The following is a 26,650-nucleotide window of genomic DNA, read 5'->3' as shown; positions in this document are numbered from 1 at the left end:
GTATTTTTCGGACCCATAAGACGCACCTGACCATAAGACGCACCCAGTTTTTAGAGCAGGAAAAAAAAAAATATTCTGAACCAAATAGTACCAGTATACTAGGAAGGAAGGAGGGGAGAGAGAGAGAGAGAAGGAAGGAAGGAAGGAGGGAGGTGGGAGGAAGGAAGAAAGAGAGAGATACGAGAAAGAAAGGAAAGAAAAAGAAGAAAGAAAGAAAGAAAGAAAGAAAGAAAGAAAGAAAGAAAGAAAGAAAGAAGAAAGAAAGAAAGAGAGAAAGAAGGAAGGAAGGAGGAAAGAAAGAAAGAAGAAAAGAAAGAAAGAAGGAAGGAGGGAGGGAGCAAGGAAGAGGGAGAGAGAGAAGGAAGAAAGAAGGAAGGAAGGAAGGAAGGAAGGAAGGAAGGAAGGAAGGAAGGAAGGGAGAAGGAAGGAAGAAAGAGAAGGAAGGAAGAGAAGGAAGGAAGAAAGAAAGGGAGGGAGGGAGGGAGGAAGAAGAAAGAAAGAAAGAAAGAAAGAAAGAAAGAAAGAAAGAAAGAAAGAAAGAAAGGTAGTTTCTTTTCCCTGAATAGGTTTTCTAAGAGCAATTTCAAACAATCAGCAGTATTATCTTGCAAATGGGAAATCACTTCCAATAAACTTCGCAGAGAAACCTGCAGGGACAACTCCTCACGGCTTTGCTGGGGCAAGTTGCCTATGAGGTTTAGTTTAGCAAAAACTATTTCTTTAGCAGCGACGTAAAAGAAAGAAAATGTGCGCGCGCAGGGAGGGGGAGGCAGTCAGAAGGCATGGCAGGTACTGTTGTGATTCAGGGCCAGCCTGTGGGTCTGGCAGCCGGCTCGGATGTCTCGGATGACTCAGACGAGGGGGAGGAGGAGGGTGTTGAAGACGAACTTGCTGATGATGGCTTGGAGGCTTCGCAGAGCCCCCAGCCAGGGCCCTCTTCTCAGCTGCGCGAGCCCGACAGTGCGGATGATGATGACCCACAGCTGGCCCTGTTCAAGGACGCCCGACGCAGGAGGCAGTCAAGCAGGAACAAGCAGAGAAAGGCTGTGGGACTCCTCGGAAGGAGGCACAGGGAGGCCACGCCCTGAACTCTAATAAAGGGAGTGTTTGGGGAAGGGCTGGTTGCTGAAAGCAACCGCTCCGTTTGAGGATCACAGTTCCGGTGTTTTGTTTCTTGTTCTGTTGTTTGTGTAATAAATCTTGGCAGACGCCTTCCAGCCTCAGACGCTCTCCAGCCTCTGCCGTTTGTACAGGGGTTGCCTTTCTGCAAGGCCGGTAGCAGGCTGGTACAGAACAGGTACGTCCGTATTTCCTCCCCTGCCGACCTATCACAGGGGCGGGGCGGAGAATTCCATGTCTTCATTCAATCACGTCTCTCCAATGGAGCTGATGGACTGCATTGACTGAACGGGAGACAAGTGTTTTCACTTACCTTCAGACCATAAGACGCACCTCGTTTTTCCACCCACTTTTGGGAGGGGAAAAGTGCGTCTTATGGTCCGAAAAATATGGTAATCTCACTCTGTGCATGACTCAGCACATACTCCACTCCCTTGGGGATATATGACTGAACCTGTCTGTCAAATAGTGCGTCACAGTCAGCCAGATTGGATTTGCCAATTTTGTCCACCTATCAAGTCCTTCCCAAGGACATGAAATAGGCAGATATGGATATCTGATATTATTCGTTAAATTTATTTGCCGCCTATCTCACCATAGGGCTACTCTAGGCAGCTTGCAACAATAAAAATGAAGAAATGAAAAGAGTGTGAAGAGAAGATACAGAACAATAAAATAAACAATGAAAGAGAACACAAGAAATATAACTATATGATTATCAAAAAAGAAAGATGGGCAGGTATAGAGAACAAGGGGGGGGGGGTCATCTACCATCAACCCAGCAGCCACCTCCAGTGTGGAACTCCCCAATTTAGACCTCAGGCCAACTGGTTTTTATATCATATTTTTATATTTATTTTATAAAATATAATTTATATTTATACTATTTATATTTACATTATATATAAATATTGGTTACATTCACAACAATGAATGGCAACATTCTGATTGAAGAGCATGCTTCTGCTTGTTTGTATCCTTTCCATCGTTCCCTTACAGCATTGTATACAGATAGGATTTTACCCAATGGGACATTATTTCTCTATATTAAACTTGCCTGTTCTAATTTGTCTCCTCCTTCAGTTTTGGATATGAGTTCATCCATTTCATCATCATAAACTCTCTATAAATATAAGCAAAATAATTTAAACAAATATTTGGATACAAATTCATAACTTCATCTTCAAGTGTTTATAAATAAATAATTTTAATAAATATTTAATATCTATTACACATATTATTCATTTGCCAGAGAAATAGGAGGAAAGTGACATCCTTCAATTTTGAGGAAATCTAGCCCAGGTCTGGCCAGACCTTTAGGAGGTCCAACCTGCCACTACTCCTTTATTTCACTCTCCAAATTACTGGTTATAGCCTGTTCACCAACCAGATAGAACTAATGATGTGAGGTAAACACTTTTCTTAAAACACCAAGTCACCTTGATCATACTTGAAACCAGTAATGGATAGTGGAGCAAGTCAAACTTTTTATCAGTCCCTAGCTTAAGACATGCATTGGATGAGATGTATGTAATATTCCTGGCTCTTACTATAAGATCCTGAGCAACCAAGTGAAGTTCACGTTGACAAACTCCTTGTTAGTTTATGTACATCTGAGTTTGAGTGGGATTCATCTGTCATTTCTACTGTGACTCCTCAAAATCCCTCAATCCCGCTGCCATGGCCATGTATTTATGCATAGCCAACAATTTTGCTGGGCTGTAATCCCTTACCAGTAGGGTCAAACAAGGTGCCCTGACTCTGAGGCTCTTTGCATTTGTGGATAAACACATGAAGCACGGAGGTGATACTCTGGTCAGCAGGAGACCATTCAGCCCAGAAAGAAGAAAATCAGCTATTTATTTATTTTTTAACAGAGCCAGATTGGTTAGTAGTTTAGGTGCTAGACTAGAAACCGAGTGACTTGAGTTCTAGTCTTCTCTCAAGCAGGGAAGCTGACAGATTATTTTGGACCAATCACCCTGTCTCTCAGCCCAACTTCCTTCACAGGTTGTTGTGATGGGGAAAATAGGAGGAGCATTATGTATACTGCCTTGAGTTGTGCAAAATAAAGGTGGGAAATAAACCTAATAAATAAATACTTTTGTCATTCAACATGCTACTACTTGGAAGTCAAGAAGATAAGTTTGTATTTTTTTTAAAAAATAAAAGATTCCTGTCAGGAAATTGAATTTAACATGGGTTAATGTATCATTTTCAACAGAAAAACAAGTGGAGTGCTAGAGGTAATATTGATGATATGTGTTTTTGCACTACTATGCTTAACTTCACACCCAATTACTAGAACGTGCTCATTTGATTGGAATGCATACGCATGAATGGGACGGGTTGCACTACTTTCATGGTTAGTGTGCAGGTGTTAGAATTGGTCAGGAAGTCCTTTCATAAGTTCATCTAGCGCAGGGGTGTCAAACTCAATTTCATTGAGGGCCGCATCAGCATTGCGGTTGCCCTCAAGGGGCCGGGTGGGTATGGCCAGGGTGGGCGTGGCCTACTGGGTGGGCGTGGCTAGAGTGCGTATGGTCTACTGGGTGGGCATGGCCAGGTCTACATCATTTGCATCAAGGGTGCCTATGGGGGCCTGGGCAGGAGTGGGACAGATCTGAGGGTCTCTGGCAGGAGGAGGGTCTCTGGGCCAGGCCCATGGCAGTGGGGGCTGTTCCCTCACTGTTTCCAGGATGGCTTCGTGGGCCACATGAAACCACTTTGCGGGCCAAATCCGGCCCCCAGGCCTTGTGTTTGACATGTCTGATCTAGCGTGATAGTTACACCCTTTCTTAGAACAAGGGGCCATTCAGATGGTCAGTCATGAGTAATGGTGTGTGGGAATGACCTTAGGAGGCAGATGGATAGAGTTCCAATGTGCTGACTGAAAACATCCACTCTGGTATTTGACTTCTCACAACAATAATGCTCCACTAATTTGTATTTTCATACCCTGTATTCAGCTCTGGGAAGTCGGGGAGGGGGGAGGGGAGGGAGGGGTTGGGGAGAGGGGAGGGGGAGGAGGGGGGCTTTTTGTATTCAAAAATGTATTGTAAAACTTTTCAATTAAAAAAAAATGCTCCACTAATCATAAACTGGTTTGTTTAAAACTTCAGGTTTTCTATTATTTTGATATGCAGGTATTTTAAATTGTATAAAAAGTTTAGCAATAATTAAAGATGCATTGTACAATAAATATTTTAAATAAACAAATAACATGTTAAACTGCAACTTCTTTCAGATCACCTTTTATCAGAGCTGAAAACTCACATTAATCTTTGTCTATTTATAACATAATATATATAAAAGCAACATACGTTTTCAATGAACTGCATATTTGAAAGCATGAGGAAACCATTGAAGACATTATGTAGGCGGCAATCTATACTTTTAGTTTCATGAATTAGTCTGTCCATCTGCTTCTTTATTTCATGGGTCCTGGAGATTGTTTGTTGGGAGAATTCTTGCAGGAACTGCAAAAGCTGCCAAAAATATGTTTGTACAGAATTTAAATCACACTGTGGATGGAGGGAGAAAGAGAGAGAGAGAGAGAGAGAGAGAGAGAGAGATGGAGGCCGGGTGGGGCTGTAAAAGCACTGCCATGTTAAGTTTGAAAAGATATGGAGCATCAAACCTTTTTTTTTAATTTAAGAAACCTTTGGAAGCATTTCCAGAAAGTTATAACATAAAATGAAGAGGTGAATCAATGACTAATAAAGGGGCCTCTCTGTAAAATTCCTGCCGTTTTAAGAGAAAACCCTGGTGAGTTAATATAAAACTTGCAACAGATGCAAAAAATACTTTTTCAGAAAAATATATATTGTGTTTCTTTGATTTATTACCAAAGGTGGGAAAGGCTATGGGTGTTTTCAAACGGAAAAGAGGTACTGCAGAATATTACTGTAAAATTATACAGTTACCAACTGTGTATGATGAATAATAAATGTAAGTTTTCATAATTATATCTATGATCACAAATTTCCAACAAACCATTTCAGGGTGTTTTTTCCCCCTTGCATAAGTGAAAGACAACTCTTTATCACCAAAACTCTTATTTTTGGAGGTATGATTATACTTTCACAATTAAGCACAATACTCTGTAGCCATTTTCCCTATTCATTTCCGGTTGATGCAATACTTGGAAGAGAAACAGAGTATTTTTTTTAAAAAAAATCAATCCTATGTGACCCTTTTCAACTGCAGAATTCCACAAATGGTTAATAATTAAAAGACAGGACAGCCACCTGTCTGAAATGATACCAGGGTCTGTTGCTTGAGCAGGGGGCTGGACTGGAAGACCTCCAAGGTCCCTTCCAGTTCTATTCTGATCATTATTCTGATTATTAATTCAAACACACATCTGATTTTGTCCTTGGGGGGGGGGGAAACACTCCACTGATTAAGACTCAACACAGGCTAAAGAGCTCAATGTATCTGTCAAGCCGCGTCTTACAAACTGGTGAGAGGAGGAGGAGGAGGAGGAGTTGCGTTTCATGGCTACGTTGCCACTGACAACCATCATAGGGAGCGACAGGCAGCCCAACTGACGGCTCCCGAAGGGAAGAACCGGCTCCTTCCACGGCCCTGAAAGCAGACGGCTCTGCCTAGGTCAGGGGTAGGCAACCTCGGCTCTTTTATGACTCATGGACTTCAACTCCCAGAATTCCTGAGCCAGCTTGGCTGGCTCAGGAATTCTGGGAGTTGAAGTCCATGAGTCATAAAAGAGCCGAGGTTGCCTACCCCTGGCCTAGGTTCACGGGCTCCACCCCGCCACCGCCGCCGCCTGTCCTCACCCCCGCGTCGGCCGCCAGGGACCAGGACTGGCTCCTGGAGCGGATCTCTTCGAGCGACCAGGCGCGCTCCCAAAGCAGCAGCGCTGCCGCCGCCGCCGCCGCCTTGGTCGCTCCGGCTCCGGAGGAAGCCTCCGTGTCATCAGAGGCGGAGGAGGACGAGGTGGCAGAAGACATCCCGACTCTGACCAGCTACCGTCTCAAAAGCCGCGGCAATGGCGTCCGTCAGCTGACGCCACTCACGTGATCTGAGCCTCGCAGCTCCCTGAAGCGGTTTCCCCCCCCCCCTCCTTCCCTTTCCCCGACGCACCGAAAAGATCTTTCGGCTGGAACCGGATGTGGCGTGCCAGAGGCTTCCGCCAGTCCGCCGGAGCGGTGCGTGAAAACGTCAGGACTGGCGGAAGGACAACGGAGGAAGCGAAGAACCCGGAAGGCCACCAAGCCCCAGCTGGAGGTTGGCTGGCGGCAGGTAATAAGAACGGAATAGCCGCGTTTTCTTATCTTTCAAGAATAGGGGGGGATTAATAGGGGCGAGCAATTCCTAAATTGTTCTTAGCATTCTTCCCCTCTCAATTCCTATATTCCTTTGAGCTGAGTGATAGCGTCATGGTTCGGCAGCACAATATTCCCTCTTGGGATCAGGGGAGATCCAAAAGACCCAAACCGAAGGTAGAATCGCCCAGCCTGCTTTCCATTCTCATCCCTGATCAGCTGCCCATTCCATTAATGGCTCGGAAAAGCTATTATCTGTTACACTGCTCAATAAAAAGACAGATAACTTTAAATAGTGGGTAGATACGTAGAATAACAGAGTTGGAAGGGACTTTGGAGGTCTTCTAGTCCAACCCCCTGCTCGAGCAGAAGATCCTATTCCATTTCCAACAAATGGCTGTCCAGTCTCTTCTTAAAGGTTTCCAATAATGGAGCACCCACATCTTCTGAGGGCAAGCTGTTACACTGCTTAATTGTTTTCACTGTACAGTATAGGAAATTTCTCCTTAGTTCTAGGTTGAATTTCTCAATTTCTTTCCACCCATTGCTTCGTTTTCTGCCTTCAGGTGCTTTGGAGAATAGGTTGAATCCCTCTTCTTTGTGACAACCCCTTAGATATTGGAACACTGCTATCATGTCACTCCAGTCCTTCTTTTCATTAAACTAGATGGTTCCTCCAACCATTCTTTGTATGTAGCCTCATCTTTGTTGCTCTTCTCTGCACTCTTCTAGAGTCTCAATATCTTTTTTATATCTTCTTTTAGGTTTATAAGCAGCTTTCTATAACCAGCTGAAGGCACACATGGCGACTGAGCAGAGCAGGACCAGACTTGGCTTCTTATCCCGCCCTCTGCATGCACTTATATACATTTTATATTCTAACTTCCAATTTAATTTAATTTAATTTAATAATTTAATTTGTATACCGCCCTTCTCCCGAAGGACTCAGGGCGGTGAACAGGGCAATACATAATAAAAAACAGGATACTTTTCATTTAGCATTTGAATAAGTCTTCCTTTCTATTTTCTTTTTTTTCTATATGAAATATTAGTATTGCTTGTAGTTATCTTATATGAGCTAGAGAGTGATAGATTTAAGAATTTATTGTTGGTAGCATATGGATGCTTATGATTGTTCTTTGTTTTTTATACCCTGTACTTAGCTCTGGGAAGTGGGGGGGAGGGGGGAAAGGGGGGGGAGGGGGAGGGAGGGATAGGTAGGGGAGGGGGAGGGGGGGATTGTTAAAGATAAAATGTATTTTAAAACTTTTCAATAAAAAAAACAGGATACAAAAATTAAAAAGTGATTAAACAACTATGCCCGTAGTAATTGATACATATTAAAAGTTAAAACTAATTATTGACCTCCTGAAGGCCAGACAAGGCCAGCCGAAGGGCAGGATGCAGTCTATGATATAGTATGGGCAGATGCAGCTGGTGCTCTAGTATTCAGACAAACTGGATTTATATAATGATCTCTACTTACATCTTTTTATATCTTGTTTTAGGTGTGTCTGGTGTGATGCTGTTTGGAATTTCCCTTTCAACCTCTGGTGGTATTAAAAATATATAAATTCAGCTTTTAAAATTTGTTGCATTCAAATATGAATCATTTTCCAAAACTGATTTATAATATTGCCACTTAATACTGTGTGAAAAAGTGATCCCACCAGTTTATTACACTTCCAGCAGTTTTTAGAAAGAATTATCCATTTTAGCAATCAAAATTGGAGCAATAAAACATACTGATTTTCATACATGCACACCAGCAATAAAACATACTGATTTTCTCTATAATATTTGGAATAAATTTAATATTCTTCCTTTGAAAATCCAATGTTGCATTCTAATTACACTGCATTTATTTGCATCTATTAATCTTTGACTCTTTCAGGTTCTGAGTCATCCTTCACCAATGATTTGATTTATAAATCAAACTTAAAAAAATTCCATATTGCATATTGGTTTTCAAATTCAGCTAAAGCTTCTCAATATTAGCACTTGTTTCTGTAATTCCTAAAATGTTATGCTACTTATTTAGAGATCATGAAAGTACACCATTGTGTGTAATAGAATAGCTATGTTATAATACATCCTTGGCTAAGTTCCACATAACAGCGCTGCAGTTGGGCTTTAGCTGCAAATTTAATTGCAGTTCTGTGCCTAAAGCAAAATGATAAATTTAGATAAATGAAGCTAATTTATGGAAATTTTGAGATGCTTAAGATAAATGTTTCAGCTTTTTTCAGTTTTATTTCTAGGAGAATTTATAGTGGCTTTTGATGGCCAAATGAGCGGCATGGCCTAGTGGTGAAGACACTCACCCCCCACTCAGAAATTTGAGAGTTCAGTCCTAGGTAGCAGCAGATGTTTCTATCCTAGTGTGTGAAGAAAAAAATATCTGCCAACTCCACATAAGCGTCAGGAAAGGCATTCAGCCAGTAAACTGCTCAGCTCCATCCCATCACCCAACTCTACTCTGAATAGGAACTATAAGATCTTTAAAAGGGAGAGGTTTTTTGATGGCCAAATGTACCTCTAGGTTCGTGCCTTGGTATGTTGGACCTCAATTAAATATTGAGAAGAAGAACATTTAATTTATGATTTATCTGGAGCTTTTCAAGATAAAAAGGATTCTGGTTTTACAAGAGAGAGAGTGAGTTTGGAACATAGAGTTTTATTCCTTTTTATAGTTTGCACAACAAAGGTACTTCAAAGTAAAAGTTGATTGGACATTAGACATTCAATAATATGTAAGCATAAGAATTGAAAAGAGCATTGTATTAAAAGCATAACAAGTAAAATGTTAGCATGGGAAAAGAAATCACGAGTCCCATAGAATTTATTGTGAAAAGATAAAATTTCAGCTAAGTTTAAACTTCTTAACGTGCACAATTGAAAAAGAAAGCCTTTTGTTATTCAGCCTGAGAAAGTTGTTATCTTGCAGTTATTTACAGCAAGTTTATTACTAAAGGAAAACTTTAACATTCCATTCGTATAAGGTTATGCTCAAAATGCAAAATTAAATTAAATTAAAGAAACTAAACACACATTAGTTTTCCAGAGCAACAATAATACAAAAGCAGATTGTTCATTGCTGCTTCATCTCATTTGCTGGCAGTTCATAATTTCAGGAATTTGTCCATCAATTGTCCTAGACTCCTCACTAATCAGGTAATGTCCTAGATTCCTCACTAATCAGGTAGTCACCCACAATCAACCAAAACAGAAAGACCAGAAGTAATCTTATCAAATGCTTCAGTCGCCTCCTGTTGCCAACAGTTAAATCAGGCATTCATTGAAACTGCCTATAAGATATCTAAGAAACCCCTAAATACCTCCTGGAAAATATTCAGATCCATAAGACACTTGAGATGGTCCTTCTGTTTTTTCCTTGGAGGCTCTGTATGGCACTCAAACTCATCTGAACCAGGGAGCAATCTGGCAGAGCAAAATAACTAAGAGGAATGCCCTTCATTGCTCTTCAACTACTCTCAGACAAAAGTAATATCCAGTATGTGTCAGTCTTATCAATTGCCACCTTATGCTAGCTTGTGCTTCACTGCTATGCATTGACAGACTGCCATAAACTGTAGGGATGGGGAATGAATGTGGGGGGATGTTTCGGGAAATGAAAGTAAACGTATTTCCTCCAGATGCTGGCTCAAGGTCATCCAGATGGAAGGAGAGGAGCATTTCCCGGACTACGCTTGGATGGACCATTAGGAAAACATCTTGTCTGAACCTGATTGGTTAGACTGGGGTGGGCAATGAGAGACAGTTAAGGGAGGGAAAAGTAGAATTTAGGGATTTTGGTGGGTGATTTTTAGTTCTGGCTTTGCACTACTGCAATACACTTGATCTCTAATAAACTATTCCTTTCTCAACAAATGGAGCCAAGGATCAGTTTTATTTAGAGGTTTTAAATTATGGCAGGTATTTGTTGGGCTCAAGATTGCTTGGGACAAGCCCATGATTATGATGGAGGCCATGCATTCCTGAGCAATTAACATATCCCTGAGGACAGGATGATTAAACTCATCCAACACGAGCATAAGCACTCCAACACTACACCTTATAGCAGCTTGCAGGAGAATCCCACTGCATAGAAAGGTAGCTGCCATGCTGTTTTTTTTTTACTTTGAACATCATGTTCACTATGTCAATAAGCTTTCCAAAATTATATCTAGCTTAATGAAACTCTGGATATCCAATATTGATGTGAGAAACAAAATAATTTTGCATTGTTTGAGTCACATTTGATCCTAATCAAGAAGAGATGGTTAGGTTGAATTTTGTTTTGAAGATCTGCTAGGTTAGTGTTTTTTTAAAAAAAATCTGTGATGAGTTATGGTTTTAAGTGGTTCCCTGATATTTGGTGAGAAATTATCTGCAGACTTGGCTAACAATAATCAGAATGTAGGGAGTTGGAGCAAAAAAAACCCCTGGTTTACACAGGCTGGTTTACCAGAAGGACTTGGGGAGTTCACCAAACAGGATAGGCGGGTGATTTTCCAGGCAACCACCACTGAATCCAGTCTGCTTTTAATTGACGAGCTTTGGAACCAGTGATCTAGAAACAAAACACTTTATTGTGGTGACTATTTCCCAAAAAAATGAATTGCACATGAAACAATGAAGGGCCTGCCTGGGATCATTTGGCATTCATTCCACATGACCTGTTTTACCTTGTCACAGGTCAGTGGAACAAAACACATTGTCATGTATGTCCTTTTGTACATAATGCTTTGATGGATTGCCGGAATACAGACCCCCACATTTGGCTCAAAGTAGAATGACTGCTGCAGTAATCTAGACTTTGTAAAGGAACACCAGTGTTTAGTTCTCATGATCAGTTGGCCAAGCATTTAGTTCCAGAAATTATGTCAAAAGCCTCTCCTGAGCAGTGACTAGGATAAATTAGCAAATCTGTCAGTTGTCAAACTGCTCACAAGGTAGTACATACATAGTGCATACATTTGCATCCACCTATAAATTTGCAGAATAGTGTCTGCAGGTTCTTAGAGCAACCTATGAAAGGTAGATGATTCCATTATGGTAAGTGTCTATAGGATTCTTTTGTTTCTTCTCCTATCTCATGAATAGCTTGATTGGAGAATACTTAGTTGGAAGTAACTCAAAAGATTTGTTTATGATATTCAGGCCTATATTTTTTTAGCTTCATAAACCCTTTTCAGGCTGACAGCTGGTCTGATTCCCGGGACATCTCCAAAAATTAAATAGAGATAAGGCAATAACATAAAACAATCATGTTCAAAATTAAACTAATTGAAATTGTCCCCCTTTTCTGAAAATTGCTTTAAATATTTGAGGTTTTGTAGGGTGTTCACGAACAGTTCCGAAGGATGGGAAATAGAGTAAACCTGGAGCTGGACTTGGTCCCAGTAGAAGGAGAGAGAACCCATGAGGAGTTCTAGAGATGGGAAGGCAGGAGGATCCAGACAGAGTCAATGTTGGTAAGGAGGAAAAGATGGCAGGGTGGGGAGTTCTGGGTGCTGGACCAAAATTAAGACTGGAAAGAAACAGGGACTGGAAGCGGTTAGGCCAGGTGTAGGCAACCTTGGCTCTTTTATGACTCGTGGACCTCAACTCCCAGAATTCCTGAGCTAGCCATACTGAGGGGAAAGGGAGAGGTTTCCATGCTGAGCCATGCTGGCTTAAGAATTCTGGGAGTTGAAGTCCACGAGTCATAAAAGAGCCAAGGTTGCCTACCCCTGGGTTAGGCCTTGCACCCAGTACTTAGCAGCTTTCTCTGAGGAAGCCACCCCCATCTTTCCTTGCTGTTCAGTTCCATAGATAGAATTGCTAAGGAAGGAAAGAGAGAATGCCTGTGTTCTTCTATGGTAGCCCCTGAGGAGATGCAGAAGGAAAGAACAGTGGTCCTGAGGTCAGGCTCATGTGCACCTAGGGCTGGAGGAACCAAATCCTAAGGCAAGGGCCGGCAACCCAAAACAGTGAAAGAGCCACTCGGAACCGGTTCCCTCAGAAAAGAAAAAACTCGGAGCCGCAAAGAAGGGTACGCATGCACACGCATGCACACGCATGCGCAAAACAACAGGCTCCAACTCTTCCGCCCAGGAAACAAGAGGTTCGCGGACAGGTTTTCACGCCGCCTTCCAGCTGCTGCCACTACTGCTGCAAACTGGAAAGGGCGATTCGTAGCTTCGGAAGCCCCCTAAGCAGGAAAGCATGTCCCGATGAAGCCTTTTCCTACCAGGCTTTGCTGCAAAACCCCACATCGTCCAGGGCCCCCGTGATCGCCCAGAAGTGACCCAACAAACAGCACACCTTTCTTGGCCTGCAAAACGCCACAAGCGCAGCAAACGCCCTCTCCGAAGGGAACCAGGAACCCTTCCGCTCCCTAAACCCAACGATTGGCGAATGGCATCGGCTGGTCTTCTCACTCCTTTCCCTCCCTCCCTCCCTCTGCTGCCTGCCATTCCCACGTCACCTTTACTCCTCGCCTTTACCTTTGCTAAGCCTGCGCGTGACGAGTTTGAAGAGGGTGCGGGCAAATTTCACAAGGCCGCGCTTGCACCACTTCCCACACCTGCTCATGGCTCCCAAGGAGGAAGGGCCCGGCTTCTCTTCTGCTAGCTAGCCCGAAAACATGGACGAAGGCGGAAGCTCTGCAAACGGGACGGTGGCGGTTTGGAGAGCTGCGCGCGCAGCTCTCCAAACCGCCGTTGCCCTGTTTGGAGAGTTGCTGCCTTAGTCCACATTTGAAAGAAACGCGGAAGGGAGCAGCTCTCCAAACGGGGCGCTGGAGGTTGGAGCTCCGCCGCCCATTTGGAGATCTGCCGGCTTCATCCATGTTTGAGGAAGCCAGCAGCCCTGCAAAAGGGGAGGAGGAGGTTTGGAGAGCTGTGCGCGCAACTCTCCAAACTGCCGCCGGCCGTTTGGAGATTTGCTGGCTTCCTCAAACATGGACGAAGCCGGCAGCCTTGGAAACGGGGCGGAGGAGGTTTGGAGAGCTGCGCGCACAACTCTCCAAACCGCCGCCGGCCGTTTGGAGATCTGCTGGCTTCCTCAAACATGGACGAAGCCGGCAGCCTTGGAAACGGGGCAGAGGAGGTTTGGAGAGCTGCCCGCGCAGCTCTCCAAACCGCCGTTGCCCCGTTTGGAGAGCTGCTGCCTTCGTTTGCATTTCTTTTGGCCCCGAAAGGCATCAGCTCTCCAAACCTCCGCCACCCCATTCTCTCAATAGGACTTTTTTGCAGAATGGCAGAGGAGGCCTGGGAGCCGCATGAGATGGCTTAAAGAGCCGCATGCGGCCCCGGAGCCGCAGGTTGCCAACCCGTGTCCTAAGGGAAGGATTGTGGCCAGGGTTTCTCAATTTATTTGCATTTTCTTGCAAGAATTGTGCAATGCCTAATGTTCAAATGCAACTACTGGGTTAACAGGTTGTGCCTCTGTTAACATCCATCATAATTACTCACTAAATTTAACTTCTATTGCTTTCCTACTTTTTTTAAAATTTTACAGAGGCATATTCTGGTTTTTCTTCTGATCCTTGCCCTTTTGAGAAACTTATGTGATGCTCAATGTTCTGTGAAACCAGCCAGTAGAAAGGGTAAGAATTTTGTTTTGTGTTCAAAAGGAAAGGAAAAAAATTGAAATAGTGATAATCATAGTTATTCGGATCCTCCAACTGGTTTTCTCAAACTGCAAAATAAAGCAGCATCCACAGAGGGAAATCAAAGTCAGATTTCAGTTTGAAAGTATCACACAATTTCACTGCAGCTCTTTTGCAGTGTATATAATGTTGCTTTCATTAAAATGATTTGTTTAACCTAACCTATCCCTGGTGAAAAGTAAGCTATATTCTTGATGCCCACATAACTAGTCACAGTACAAATAATAAAATATAACATACAAATTTAATACATTAGCTTACTCAACAGCGATACACTGGTGAAGCGGGCACAGCAGCACCTGCATTTTCTGTATCGCATGAGAAAAGCACATCTTCCTTCCCCTGTCCTGACCACTTTCTACAGGGGGATGATCGATAGCATCCTGTCATACAGCATCACAGTCTGGTTTGGAAGCATCACTGCTTCAGACAGGAAGGCGGTGCAGAGAGTGGTGAGGATGGCTGAAAAGATCATTGGCAGTTCCCTCCCTCCCATCCAGGACATAGCACAGAAGCGTTGCTTGAGCAGGGTCTGCAAGATTGTCTGGGACACGACACATCCTCTTCACAACCTGTTTTCCTTGTTACCTACTGGGAGGAGGCTTAATGGTATCCGTAGTAGAACATCCAGATTCAGCCATAGTTTCCTTCCATACAGCATTAACCTTTTGAACTCTCAAGCTTCCTTCTTCCGTTATATATTCAAGGTGGACAGTATTTAATATTTTATTATTATGTATATGTAGGGGTGTGGATCTATACATATGTTGTATATAGTATGTTTTAGGTATGTGCAATGTATGTGTTTTACTTTGAGAGCTGGCAATTAAATTTCATTTTTAATGTGTGCCATTGTGCCTACAGTAAAAAATAGCAATAAATGTCTATCTATCTATCATCTGTCTATCTATCTATCTATCTATCTATCTATCTATCTATCTATCTATCTATCTATCTATCTATCTATCTATCTATCTATCTATCTATCTATCTATCTATCTATCGCAGGAGTAAGATAAACGAATCCTTAATGATTCTTCCTGAATGATCACAACTACAGTGGAGTTGTGGAATGATCACAACTACAGGAGCTCTCTGGAAGATATCTTTTCTTGGTTCTTCCTAAAATAGTCATCCATTTGAAAACCTGCGAGGTGTTTGAGCTCTTGGCTTTTTCTTCCTTTTCATAGCAAAAATGCCCTATGCAGGAATAAAGATATGGAAGATGAAGCAGGATTAAAAGAGAGCTACAGTATATATTACCTGAAAGTTTCATTATTTAAAATTATCAGGCATTCAAGACTTTTCATTTTAAAAAATAAACTAATAAATTAAATTATAGCTAGGCACTGACCTTGGTGGCCCAAAATACATGGACATTGGATGCAATAAAAATAAACAGGGAAGGTGAAATAGACTTTAAAAAACCGGTTGAATATTTTTTTTTTATTAATGGGACCTATATCCCGCCCTATCTCCCGAAGGACTCAGGGCGGCTAACAACAATAACATATAACAGAAATTAAGATAAAATTAAAATTAAAGTCATCTGTGCAATAAATTAAAATTAAAAATTAAAAATAAATTAAAAATTGTAAACATAATTAAAATGCCTGTCAGTCCAGGTCAGCCAGGTGGAAAAGGAGTGTTTTGAGGCCGCGGCGAAAGGACCGGAGATCTTGGGTCATCCAAAGCTCAGGGGGGAGCTGATTCCATAGGACTGGCGCTCCCACAGAGAAGGCCCTTCCCCTGGGGTTCGCCAGCCGACATTGTCTAGCCGACGGTACCCTGAGGAGGCCTTCTCTGTGTGAGCGTACTGGGCGATGGGAATTCGTTCCCGGTAGCAGATGGTCCTGCAAGTATCCCGGGCCTAAGCCATGTAGGGCTTTAAAGGTAAGTACCAGCACCTTAAATCTCACCCGGAGGGCAACCTTTAATGTATTTCAAACATTAAAAACTAATGAGGAATCACATATGCAGTTTACAACAGCAGCCCCCAATCTTTGGGGCACCAGAGACCACTTCCGTGGAGGGAGGCTTTTCTGTGTACTGGAGGGGGCATGGTTTCGCATGCTGCCTGCATTCCGTGGATGAGGCTTTGCTTGTTTGCGTGGCCCAGTTTCTGGCATGCCAGAACCCAGTGCCGGTCCACGGACCGGGGGGTGGGGACCCCTGCTTTACAAGACAGTGATCACTGGTTCCTATGATAGTGGGAAGAAGAGAAATTTGAATGAATTCTCTTGAGATTAATGCTTGTTTTGTCAGCATAGCTGACTCAGGAGTTCTGGGAGTTGAAGTCCATGAGTCATAAAAAAGCCGAGGTTGCCTACTGATTCTTTTCATAAAATCTCCCTGTTTCACAGGGCTTCCTCTGTCTAAACTACCTCCCCCAAGCTGATGTTAATCCTGTAGTTGGGAAAAATGGGGTCCAGTGATTCTAAATGTCCAGTAAAAATTAATTCTGAGTGGTCCTGCCCTGCATTTCAACCCTGTGCTACCAATATTCTGTCTGTGTGACTTCATTAGAAAGAACACCCAAATACACAATTAAGTGATATCTTGGTTAAACTTTAATCTTATCTTAAAAATACTTCCTGGGGAATTGACTTAAAAATAACAGATTTTTGAGAAAATGGAATAATAATAATTTCTTGATTTTTCCTCAGCAAGAATTGGGGAAACCCTTGCAACCCAATGTAAGGATTGAGGAAGTTCTTGCAACGCCTTCAGAAGTTTTGGGTGCTCCATCACTGGAGGTTTTTAAAAAGAAATTGGACAGCCATTTTGAGCAAAGGGTTAGACTAGAAAACCTCCAAGGTCCCTTCTAACTCTGTTATTCTGTGTATCTACCCACTATTTAAAGTTATCTGTCATTTTACTGAGCACAGTTTGAGTTAACAGATAATAGCTTTTCTGAGCCATTAATGGAATGGCTAGCATGCAAATATATAAATAAACTCTATTATTGAAACTATTTGGTGTTAAATCAAAGCTCTGACCAATAACATTACTTGGACAGTCACATCTATAATCAATGTGAGTGAACTGAACATGTGGTAGGAAATTCTGTTTGGAGCTTCCAGAATTCCTCAGGGCACTTATAAAGTTTGTGATAGAGGAAACTCTAGAAGCAAATTGCGTATGTGATAAGAGAACATGAAGAAGGCTTGGCCACTTTATGCAAAGTTATCTGCCCAAATTCACTGAAAAGGAGCTGGGATCATATCCAGAAATTCAGAATTAGTTCTACATTGTTTGTGTTCTGCATCTTGCAGGTTGCTTTCAGAATGGAAAATGGTACCGTGTTCCTGCTGTTTGGAAAACAAACAATTGCCAAAGATGTGAATGTAAACCAAAAGAATTAATATGCTGCAGCCTGTAAGTTCAAGCCTTAAAATTTCTCAGATTTGCTGAATTGTTGTTTTTAAATACCTAGATGACTATAAATCTGTTCCAGAGTTATTATATTTGGAATGTCCATTCACCTCATGCAAAAGACATCAGCTTTCTTTGTGTGGCCCTTTCAACTCTTTATGCATAGATATATACTCTGTATATCTATATATCTAGATCTATGTATCTAGATATATATTTCCATGAGAATGGTTACCAGATCCTAGTAATGTGAAATCCTGGCTGGCACAAAAACTTATGCAGGCATGGCATCTAGTCAAGATGCTTGTAGGTTAGAATTTACTTTGTCAAATACATGAAGCAGTTCCCTTCATGTATATATTGTATGTGGAAGGTATAGGGGCAGTTCATAGTTGGCTGTGAAGAGTTTGCTGGTTTTTAAAAATAATGGTGAGAATATTGCCCCTTGACCTTCTTGTTCTAAAGATCCTCCAAATCTTCCTGTTTGAGTCTCAAGTGTCTGCAACTATTGATCTATTTAAATCATATTTTGGGGTGTTGACTCTAGACCTGTGTCCTGAATTCCTGGAAACTCATTTATTTATGCTTGCAAAATTATTTATTTTTATTTATTTGTTACATTTATTTGCCACCTATCTCGTTAGCTCAAACTTTATGAATAATGAAATTCAGGTTTAATAAAAGTTAATTTAAGTTAATATTTAACATTGCTTAGATCATTATGTTATCCCGCCATAAAGATCTAATCAACCTTAGATTTTATTAACATAAATGAACTTTTATTAAACCTGCATTTTATTACTCGTAAAGTATGAGCTATTGCTATAGGTAGCAAATAAATTTAACAAATAGATAAAACTAAATAATTTTACAAGACGTTTTACACTAATTCTTTTCTCAAAGCAATTATTTAAACAGTTTTATTATTCTCTTATTGTATGTAGTGACCAGTTCTATACAGGTTTGCAGGAACCTATTAACTCTAAATTGTTTACAATAAGCATATGTGAAAATATGATAAACTATTAAATATTGTTTATGCATTGCTGCCTCTTACCCAAAAGCCATCTGAAAGAGAACTGTCTTTGCCATTTATCTAAAGGACACATCTAATTCCAGGGCCATGCTGTCCTGGAAGGAGAATTTATTTTATTTATTTATTTATTTTATTTATTTGTTTTTATAAACCGCCCTTCTCCCGAGGGACTCGGGGCGGTGTACAGAATAAGGTAGGCATACAGAATGAACAATAGTGAAAAAAACAATAGTAAAATACAAACTGGGACCCCAATTAGAGCTATCAGGCCAGGCCGGACTGCTGGAACAGGTAAGTTTTTAATTCGCGCCGGAAGGTGCGGAGGTCGGGGGCCATCCGGATTTCGGTTGGTAAGCTGTTCCAGAGGGCTGGCGCACCCACTGAGAATGCCCTCCCCCTGGGGGCCACCAGCCGACATTCCTTGAGCGGTGGCACCCTGAGGAGGCCCTCTCTGTGGGAGCGCACAGGACGGTGGGGTGCTGACATTGGCAGAAGGTGCTCCCGTAGGTAGTCCGGACCCATGCCATGTAGGGCTTTGTATGTCATTGTTAGCACCTTGAACTTCACACGGAAGGCAACTGGAAGCCAGTGCAGCGCACGGAGGAGAGGTGTGATATGGGAGTATCGGGAGGCTCCCAAGAGTGTCCGTGCCGCTGCACTTTGCACCAGTTGAAGCTTCCGAGTGGATCTCAAGGGCAGCCCCATGTAGAGAGCGTTACAATAGTCTAGGCGAGAGGTCACAAGAGCATGGGTGACTGTACGTAAGGCATCCAGGTCCAGATAAGGCCGTAATTGGCGAACTAGTCGAACCCGGGAGAAGGCCCCCTTGGTCACAGCTCCTATGTGATCTTCCAGGGAGAGCTGCGAGTCAAGGAGGACACCCAGGTTGCGGGCCCTATCAACAGGGGGTAGTAACTTGTCTCCGATGTTAAGGGATGGGATGTTCTGAGTATCCTGGCTTGACGGTACGTACAGCCATTCAGTCTTGTCCGGGTTCAGTTGAAGCCTGTTCCTCCCCATCCATTCCCGGACCGAATGTCGTTCTTGAAGAGCCAATTCCTCTGATAGTCTTCAGACTGAGCACCTAAAGCATGGGTGTCAAACTGGCGGCCCGTGGGCTGGATTCATCATGTGCAGGCCACGCCCACTCTGATTCTGCAAAGACAAAAAGCATCACGATACGTCATGATATGTCACATGACGTGATCGAGTTTGACACCCGTGACCTAAAGCATCCTCTGCCCAACTATGTAGTCTACATAAATTCAACTTGCAGAATATGATACTGAAAACCCAGTGTTAATCTGCTAAATAAAGTAATACTGCTCAGCAAGCAACTGATCAGGGAATGGGACCCAGTAATCATGAAGTGGGCAACAAATTGCAGTAGCATAGCTAGGAAGAGGGAGAGAGTCACTATCTTCAGCCCACTTGAGCCAGAAAAAGGCATAATTGGTGGGACTGTTAAGTTGACCAAAGGCTCTCCTAGCCCTAGAGCCCACCTACTGTTCCTGCAATAGCCATGAATCCAAAAGAACCCTCAAATTGTGCTTCAGCTACTTTAGGGGATGTGCAACTCCAGTCTAGAGTAATATATGGAATATCCATGGCACCATAAGTGTTCAGTATCAACAGTTGGTCTATCTTGCTAGTTCCTTGGAGTCTTAGACGATTTCTTTAATGTACTGGTAATTTTGATATCCTTTTTGCAACATGGCCTGAATATCTGTCTTAATTATTTAGCGTTTTCAGACCTATCAACTATGATAAGAAGAAATGCATTGCCATGTTTCACCGTCAAAGTTGCTCCATCCGTGTGGTGAAGAAGAATGATCCTACAGAAAGTTGCCACGTCTTTGCTGGGGTTGGTTAAACCCTAACTTTGTACTCCAAGATATTTTTTAGAAATCTGATATCTTTTTCTTTCTCCCTTTCCCAGTTTTGATCTCAAATATTCCATCTCTTTTACTAAATAAATTTTATTTACAAAAATTTTGATAGTTCTGAAAATGACCAAGTTCATCACTAAAAACTTGTAGTTCCAGTCACATAAAACAATACACGTTTAATGAATTCTTACTACGTGAACTACGTTATTTTAATTACATTACTGTAATGAATGTTGCCTTCATAAAACTGTTAGAACAAACCCAGTATTTAAAATTCCTATTACATAAATGTATATTTTGGGAAAATGAGACCTTGGCCTAAATTTGATTTATAACTCTCATTAAGAAAAATATTTTCAACTATCAAAATTGATGCTGCCAGGTCTGCCTGTCCTTCTTCAGGATTGTGAATAGAATAGAACAGAACAGAACAGAACAGAACAGAACAGAACAGAATAGAATAGAATAGATAACTAGGACATTACTAAATCTCTGAAAGATTTAGAGACACACAGCAGGCTGAGCAGCCCTAATGGGGAATAATGCAATGGGATAATGAATAGAATAGAACAGAACAGAACAGAACAGAACAGAACAGAATAGAATAATAGAGTTGGAAGGGACCGTGGAGGTCTTCTAGTCCAACTCCTGCTTAGGCAAGAAACCTTATATTATTTCAGACAAATGGTTGTCCAGTGTCTTCTTAAAAACTTCCAGTGTTGGAACATTCACAACTTCTAGTAGCAGGTTGTTCCACTGATTAATTGTTCTAACTGTCAGGAAATTTCCTTAGTTCTACATTGCTTCTCTCCTTGATTAGTTTCCATCCGTTGCTTCTTGCCCTGCCTTCAGGTGCTTTGGAGAATAGCTTGACTCCCTTCTTCTTTGTGGCAATCCCTGAAGTATTACGATAGAACACTGCTATCATGTCACCGCTAGTCCTTCTCTTCATTAAACTAGACATATTATGTTCCCTCGAAAATAAGACTAGGTCTTATATTTTATTTTTGGACCAAAAGACTCATTACATCCTATTTTGGGGGGATGTCTTATTTTGCAGGCACCCCGCCTGCTCCCTCCCACCATCTGCCTGTCCACAGCAGCAAAGGCTTACAGGACTTTCCAGGGCAGACGTACATTTTGCCCGGATGGCAAAATGACTGAGATTGGAAGCTTTGTCTATTTGCAAATAGGGCACTTAGAAATGGAGCTAATCACTCCGTTTCACAGTGCCCCATTTGCAAGCAGACAAAGCTTCCAGTCTCCCTCATTTTTCCATCCAGGCGAGAAGTGTTTGGGCGCCTATGGAGCACTTGGAAATGGAGCAATTTGCTCCATTTCCAAGTGCCCCATAGGCGCCCAAACAGTTTTCTGAGGGAGAATGGAGGGAGAATGGAAGCTTCATCTACTTGCAAATGAGGTACTTTAAAACGGAGCGATTCACTCCATCTACAAGCGCCCCATTTGCAAGCAGATGAAGCTTCCAGTCTCCATCATTTCTCTATCTGGGTGAAATGTGTTTGGGTGCCTATGAGACACTTGGAAGCAGGGCGATGTACTCCATTCCCAAGCGCCCCATAGGTGCCCAAACACGTTTCGCCCAGAGGGAGAGTGGAAGCTTCATCTGCTTGCAAATGGGGTGCTTTGAAATGATTCATTCTGTTTGAAAGTGCTCCATTTGCAAGTAGACAAAGCTTCCAGTCTCCCTCTGGGCAAAAAGTGCATGGTGGCACCAGGTGGAGGCAGAGACATGGGGGAGAGGCAGGCGACTGGATGTGCTATGTGGCCACCTGGCTCGCGGAAAGCTTGCGCATGGCACCAGCAGCAAGTGGAGGCAGAGGCATGGGGGGGAGGCAGGCGAACTTGACACACCGCCCACTGCATCCCACTATCTCTCAGCTAGCCTGCAGCTGTGCCACAATCATCTGCCTCCCCCTCTGCCTCTACCTCTGCCTGCTGGTGGTGCTGCTACGCAAGCCTCCCGTGAGCCTCCCGTGAGTCAGGCGGCTGTGCAGCATGTCCAGATCACCTGCCTCCCCCCCACCTCTGCCTATGACTTACCTGCACTGCACCAAGGGGCCAGCGGGCTGCGGCTGGTGCCAGACACCATTGGCCCCCACGCACTCACTGCTTCTTTGCTGGCCACACCCATCCCCCCAGGCTTATTTTTGGGGTAGGGCTTATATTAGGCCCATCCCAAAATATCAGGCTAGGGCTTATTTTTGGGGTGGGTCTTATTTTTGGGGAAACATGGTACCCAATTACAGCAATCGTTCTGTATATGTTTTAGCCTCCAGTCTCCTGATCATCTTTGTTGCTCTTCTCTGCACTCTTTCTAGAGTCTCAACATCTTTTTTTACATTGTGGTGACCAAAACTGGATGCAGTATTCCAAGTGTGGCCTTACCAAGGCATTATAAAGTGGTATTAACACTTCATGTGCTCTTTATTCTATCCCTCTGTTAATGCAGCCTAGAATAGTGTTGGCTTTTTTGGCAACTGCAGTACACTGCTGGCTCATATTTAAGTGATTGTCCACTAGGACTCCAAGATTCATCTCACAGGAAATACGAAGTAATAATAAACACCAAGTGATTTGGATACCGGTAGATCTAGTGCACAATTTCTTCTCTTTTTTTGTTAGTCATACTATACCTAGAAATTGCATTAAAACTGGAGCATGTCCAGAAGGGAGCAACCAAGATGATAAGGATAAGGGCCTGAAACAAACAAACATGTAACAAAGTGAGTACTAATAGCTGGAGGCCTTTTGTATGATTAGCCTGAAAAAGAGAAAGAATAGAGGAAGCAATTTGAATTCTCTCCAGGTATCCAAGGGGTTATGTAATGAATGGAGCAGATGTATTTAGAATTATTCTAAAGGACGGGGGGGGGGGGCGGAAATGAATTTAAATTATGAATTTTGGTTGGACTTCAGAAAAAAATACCAACTGTAAGAGCTGCTTAACTGTGGGACATAAGAGTCTTGGGAAACAATGGATTCTCTGCAGAGGTGATTAAACACAGCTGGATATCATCTATTGAGATGCCGCAAGTGCAGATGGACTAAATGATCTTCAAGGTTCTTTCCAATCCTTACATTCTATAATTCTGTGAATTTCAGTGGTTAAATAAATGTAACACTATAGTCAGTTTAGCAAAATGTGTAGTTTCTGTAATGTTCCTTCCATTTGTCTAAGTTATACTAGTCCACAATTTATAACCACCAGTGAGCCCAAAATTTCTGTTGCTATGTAAGGTAGTTGTTAAATGAGTTGTGCCTCATTTTATGACCTTTTTTGGCACAACTGTTAATAAGGGAAACACTGCAATTGTTAAATGAATCATGTGATTGTTAAGCAGATCTGGCTTCCCCTATTGAATTGCTTTTCAGAAATGAGCTGGGAAGGTTACAAATGTTGATTGCATGTGTTTATGTCTCCATCATAAATACTTTCCAGTTGCTAAGTGCCCCACATTCTGAATACATGACCATGAGGTTGCTATGAGGGTTTTAAGTATAAGGACTGGTCAAAAGTCACTTTTTCAGTGCTGTTGTAACTTCAAATGGTTAATAAATGAATGGTTGTGTTGTGTAGTGAGTTCTTCGCACAGGAAAGAAGACGAGGCGAGTGAGTTCAACAAAGCCCATGATTTATTGCTTGCAGGATCTGAACTGAGAATTGGGCTGTAGCTTGCAGCAATTTATAGCCTGGCGCCTAGGCGGCAGCCAATATATTTAAAGTAACCCATTGCCGCCTAGGGGCAGCCAATAGCAGCACTGGAGACCTGGAGTCTGGGTTGCTGGAGAGCCATTAGCTGCTCCAGCTAACCACGTGGTGTTACACTTGAGCCCAATACATAACACCCCTCCCCTCTTTTATCAGACAACATCATAGCAATAATTAGTAAAAAACAAGTTACAAGTCTTAACATCATAGCAACTATTTGTAAAACAATACAAGTTAACATTATAGCATCAGATAGCCAGAATGAGTAGACTTCCATTATAGTACACAAGACAGTTAATATCATATTCCTACTACTGTTTAAGTACTGTACAGTGACAAGTTACAGTACAGACAACATTATAGTTCCTTTATTTAACAACATAGTCAGCTAGATAAGAAGGAGGCTTGCGTGTCCTTGTGGAATGTCTCGGGGTTCCAGTCACTTTGTGGTCTACCAACTTACCCCTTGGGCTAGGTAAACCATTGTCCTTTGAAGCACTTGAGTCAAAGGAATTAGAAGCTCTCTGGCTGGCTTCTCCAGGTTGGCCCACCCCAGAGTCAGACTGATTAGCAGAGTTGGCACAGCGGTTGTTAAAGTCTGGTTGGCTTGCTCCATCAGGGGATCCATGTTGCACTACTGGAATCCCCTCTTCTACGCCTAGTTCCTCATTACTAATGAATGAATAGTCTTGAGAGTCCATGTGTGGGCTAGCTTGGCTGTAAGTTTGGGGACTTTGGGAGGGAGTTACGATGCAGTCCTCGCTTAGTGGCCGTTCTGGAAACCGTTTCCTGAGTTGATCAATGTGGCGTCTGATGACTCGCCCTCCAGCCCTACTTTGTAAGAAAGGGGACCAGATGATTTGGTAATTTTACCAGGAACCCACAAATTTTCATGTCCATAGTTCCTTGCCCAAACCCAATCGTCCACTTGTAGCCCCCTCGGGGGTTTTGGTCAAGAGGCTTCTGCTGCCACTCTATCTGGATGCAACTTGTCCCATTTAGTGATCAGTCGCCTCCCCCAACAAAGTTCTGCAGGACGTTTGCCTGTAGCAGTGCAGGGTGTAGAATGCTGACAGAGTAAAAAAATCTGCCAGTCTGTGATGCCAGTCACCTGTTACAATGCGTTTAAGCGATTCCTTCGTGGTCCTTACCGTACGTTCAGCTTGACCATTAGAAGACAGGTGAAAAGGGGCAGACATTGCATGTCTGATAAGATTTGCTCTTAGGAAGGCCTGAAATTCAGCAGCAGTGAATTGAGCCCCATTGTCTGAAACTAAGACATCTGGCAACCCATGTGTTGCAAAGAGTTTTCTCAGCACCTGGATGGTCCTAGCAGTAGTCATGTTTGCAACTGGAATTACTTCCAGCCATTTGGAGTGACTGTCCACCACTATGAGGAAGAGCTGTCCCTGTAAGGGCCCAGCATAGTCAATGTGAATTCTAGACCAGGGAGTGTGTATTTCCTCCCACCTGTGAACTGGGGCATGTGGCATCTCAGGCCTAGGTTGCTGGCATGTATAACAACCATGTACCTGTGCTTCAATGTCCTTGTTAAGGCCAGGCCACCATAGGTAGCTTCTTGCTAAGGCTTTCATTCTGACAATGCCTGGATGGCCCTCATGTAATGACTGTAAGACCCTATCTCTTAGTGACGAGGGGATTATGACTATAAGGATGCACCCCTTGCGGGCTGATAGCTTGTGTCTTCTGACAAAGTAACTCTGAAACTCAGAGCCTGGGCTTTTATCCAACCACCCCATGTGTACCCATGAGAGCACTCTACTCAGTGTTCTATCTGTAGCTGTTTCTGCAGCTATGTCCCCAGCATGGAGGGGAAATTCTGGCAGGTCCTGAATGGACAGAATTCTGGCTGCAGGGGCTGGGTTAGGAGATGCATCACATGCTAAACAAGACTGGTTTAGACTCCTTAAAATGAGTTATAGTGGATTTGGCTGACAACAGTGCTTTTAAGTCCTGGAAACTTTTCTCATGAGTGCCCGTCCATTCCCATGGAGCTTTTTTATCTAAGAGCCTGTGAAGAGGCTCTGCCAATGCAGCTTTGTTAGGCAGGAAAGAATGGTAGAAATTGAGGAGGCCCAAGAATGCCTGTAGCCCTCCATTGGATTTAGGGCTAGGAGCCAATTTAATGGCCTTCACTTTGGAATCAGCAGGGTGAATACCGTTAGCATCAATTCGAAATCCTAGAAATTCTGTTGAAGGGACCCCAATACTACATTTACTCTTCTTTAATTTGAGGCCTGCTTCTCGAAGCCTCTGTAAAACAGCCCTGAGCCTGCTGACTAACACTTCTGTGGATTCCCCAGCATTAAGTACATCATCAAAATAAGGGCAAACACCCTGAATGCCTTTAAGTGTTTGTTCCATGATCCCCTGAAAAATGCCTGGGGCAACGCTAACTCCAAATTGTAAACGCTTTACCTTGAAAGCCCCCCTGTGAGTCACGATCGTCTGAGCCGCGGCTGTTGCCTCATCAACCGGCAGTTGCTGATAGGCCTGTGCTAAATCTAATTTAGCGAAAATGGTTCCTCCTTGCAA

The 26,650-nt window shown here is 42.8% G+C and overlaps 2 protein-coding genes across 12 annotated transcripts in view; one reads left to right on the top strand and one right to left on the bottom strand.

Moving 5' to 3' along the window:
• The window catches only part of LOC308668222 (WASH complex subunit 2C-like), a 51,405-nt gene extending 45,265 nt beyond the window's left edge, over positions 1–6,140 (bottom strand). For all 11 annotated transcript variants that reach the window (XM_081327967.1, XM_081327968.1, XM_081327971.1 and 8 more), the window contains exons 1-3: positions 5,919–6,140; positions 4,443–4,607; positions 2,177–2,242 (exon numbers count right to left, since the gene is read on the bottom strand). In XM_081327967.1, the coding sequence (XP_081184093.1) occupies positions 2,177–2,242; positions 4,443–4,607; positions 5,919–6,092 (405 nt within the window). In that variant the 5' untranslated portion in view covers positions 6,093–6,140. The remainder of the gene's footprint in view (positions 1–2,176; positions 2,243–4,442; positions 4,608–5,918) is intronic.
• Positions 6,141–6,251: 111 nt separating this feature from the next.
• On the top strand, positions 6,252–20,528 carry MSMB (microseminoprotein beta; the record flags this gene model as incomplete). The annotated part of the gene is made up of 4 exons (XM_081326400.1): positions 6,252–6,384; positions 7,916–7,963; positions 17,340–17,442; positions 20,219–20,528. 4 exons carry the CDS (start codon positions 6,252–6,254, stop codon positions 20,346–20,348), a joined length of 414 nt encoding a protein of 137 aa, XP_081182526.1. The 3' UTR covers positions 20,349–20,528.
• Between the last annotated feature and the right edge of the window lie 6,122 nt (positions 20,529–26,650).

This window comes from Vipera berus (assembly GCF_964194415.1).
Source record: "Vipera berus genome assembly, chromosome: 4".
Lineage (NCBI taxonomy): Eukaryota > Metazoa > Chordata > Lepidosauria > Squamata > Viperidae > Vipera > Vipera berus.
Note: the sequence above shows the minus strand (reverse complement) of the source record. Positions and strands in the feature narration are given on the sequence as shown.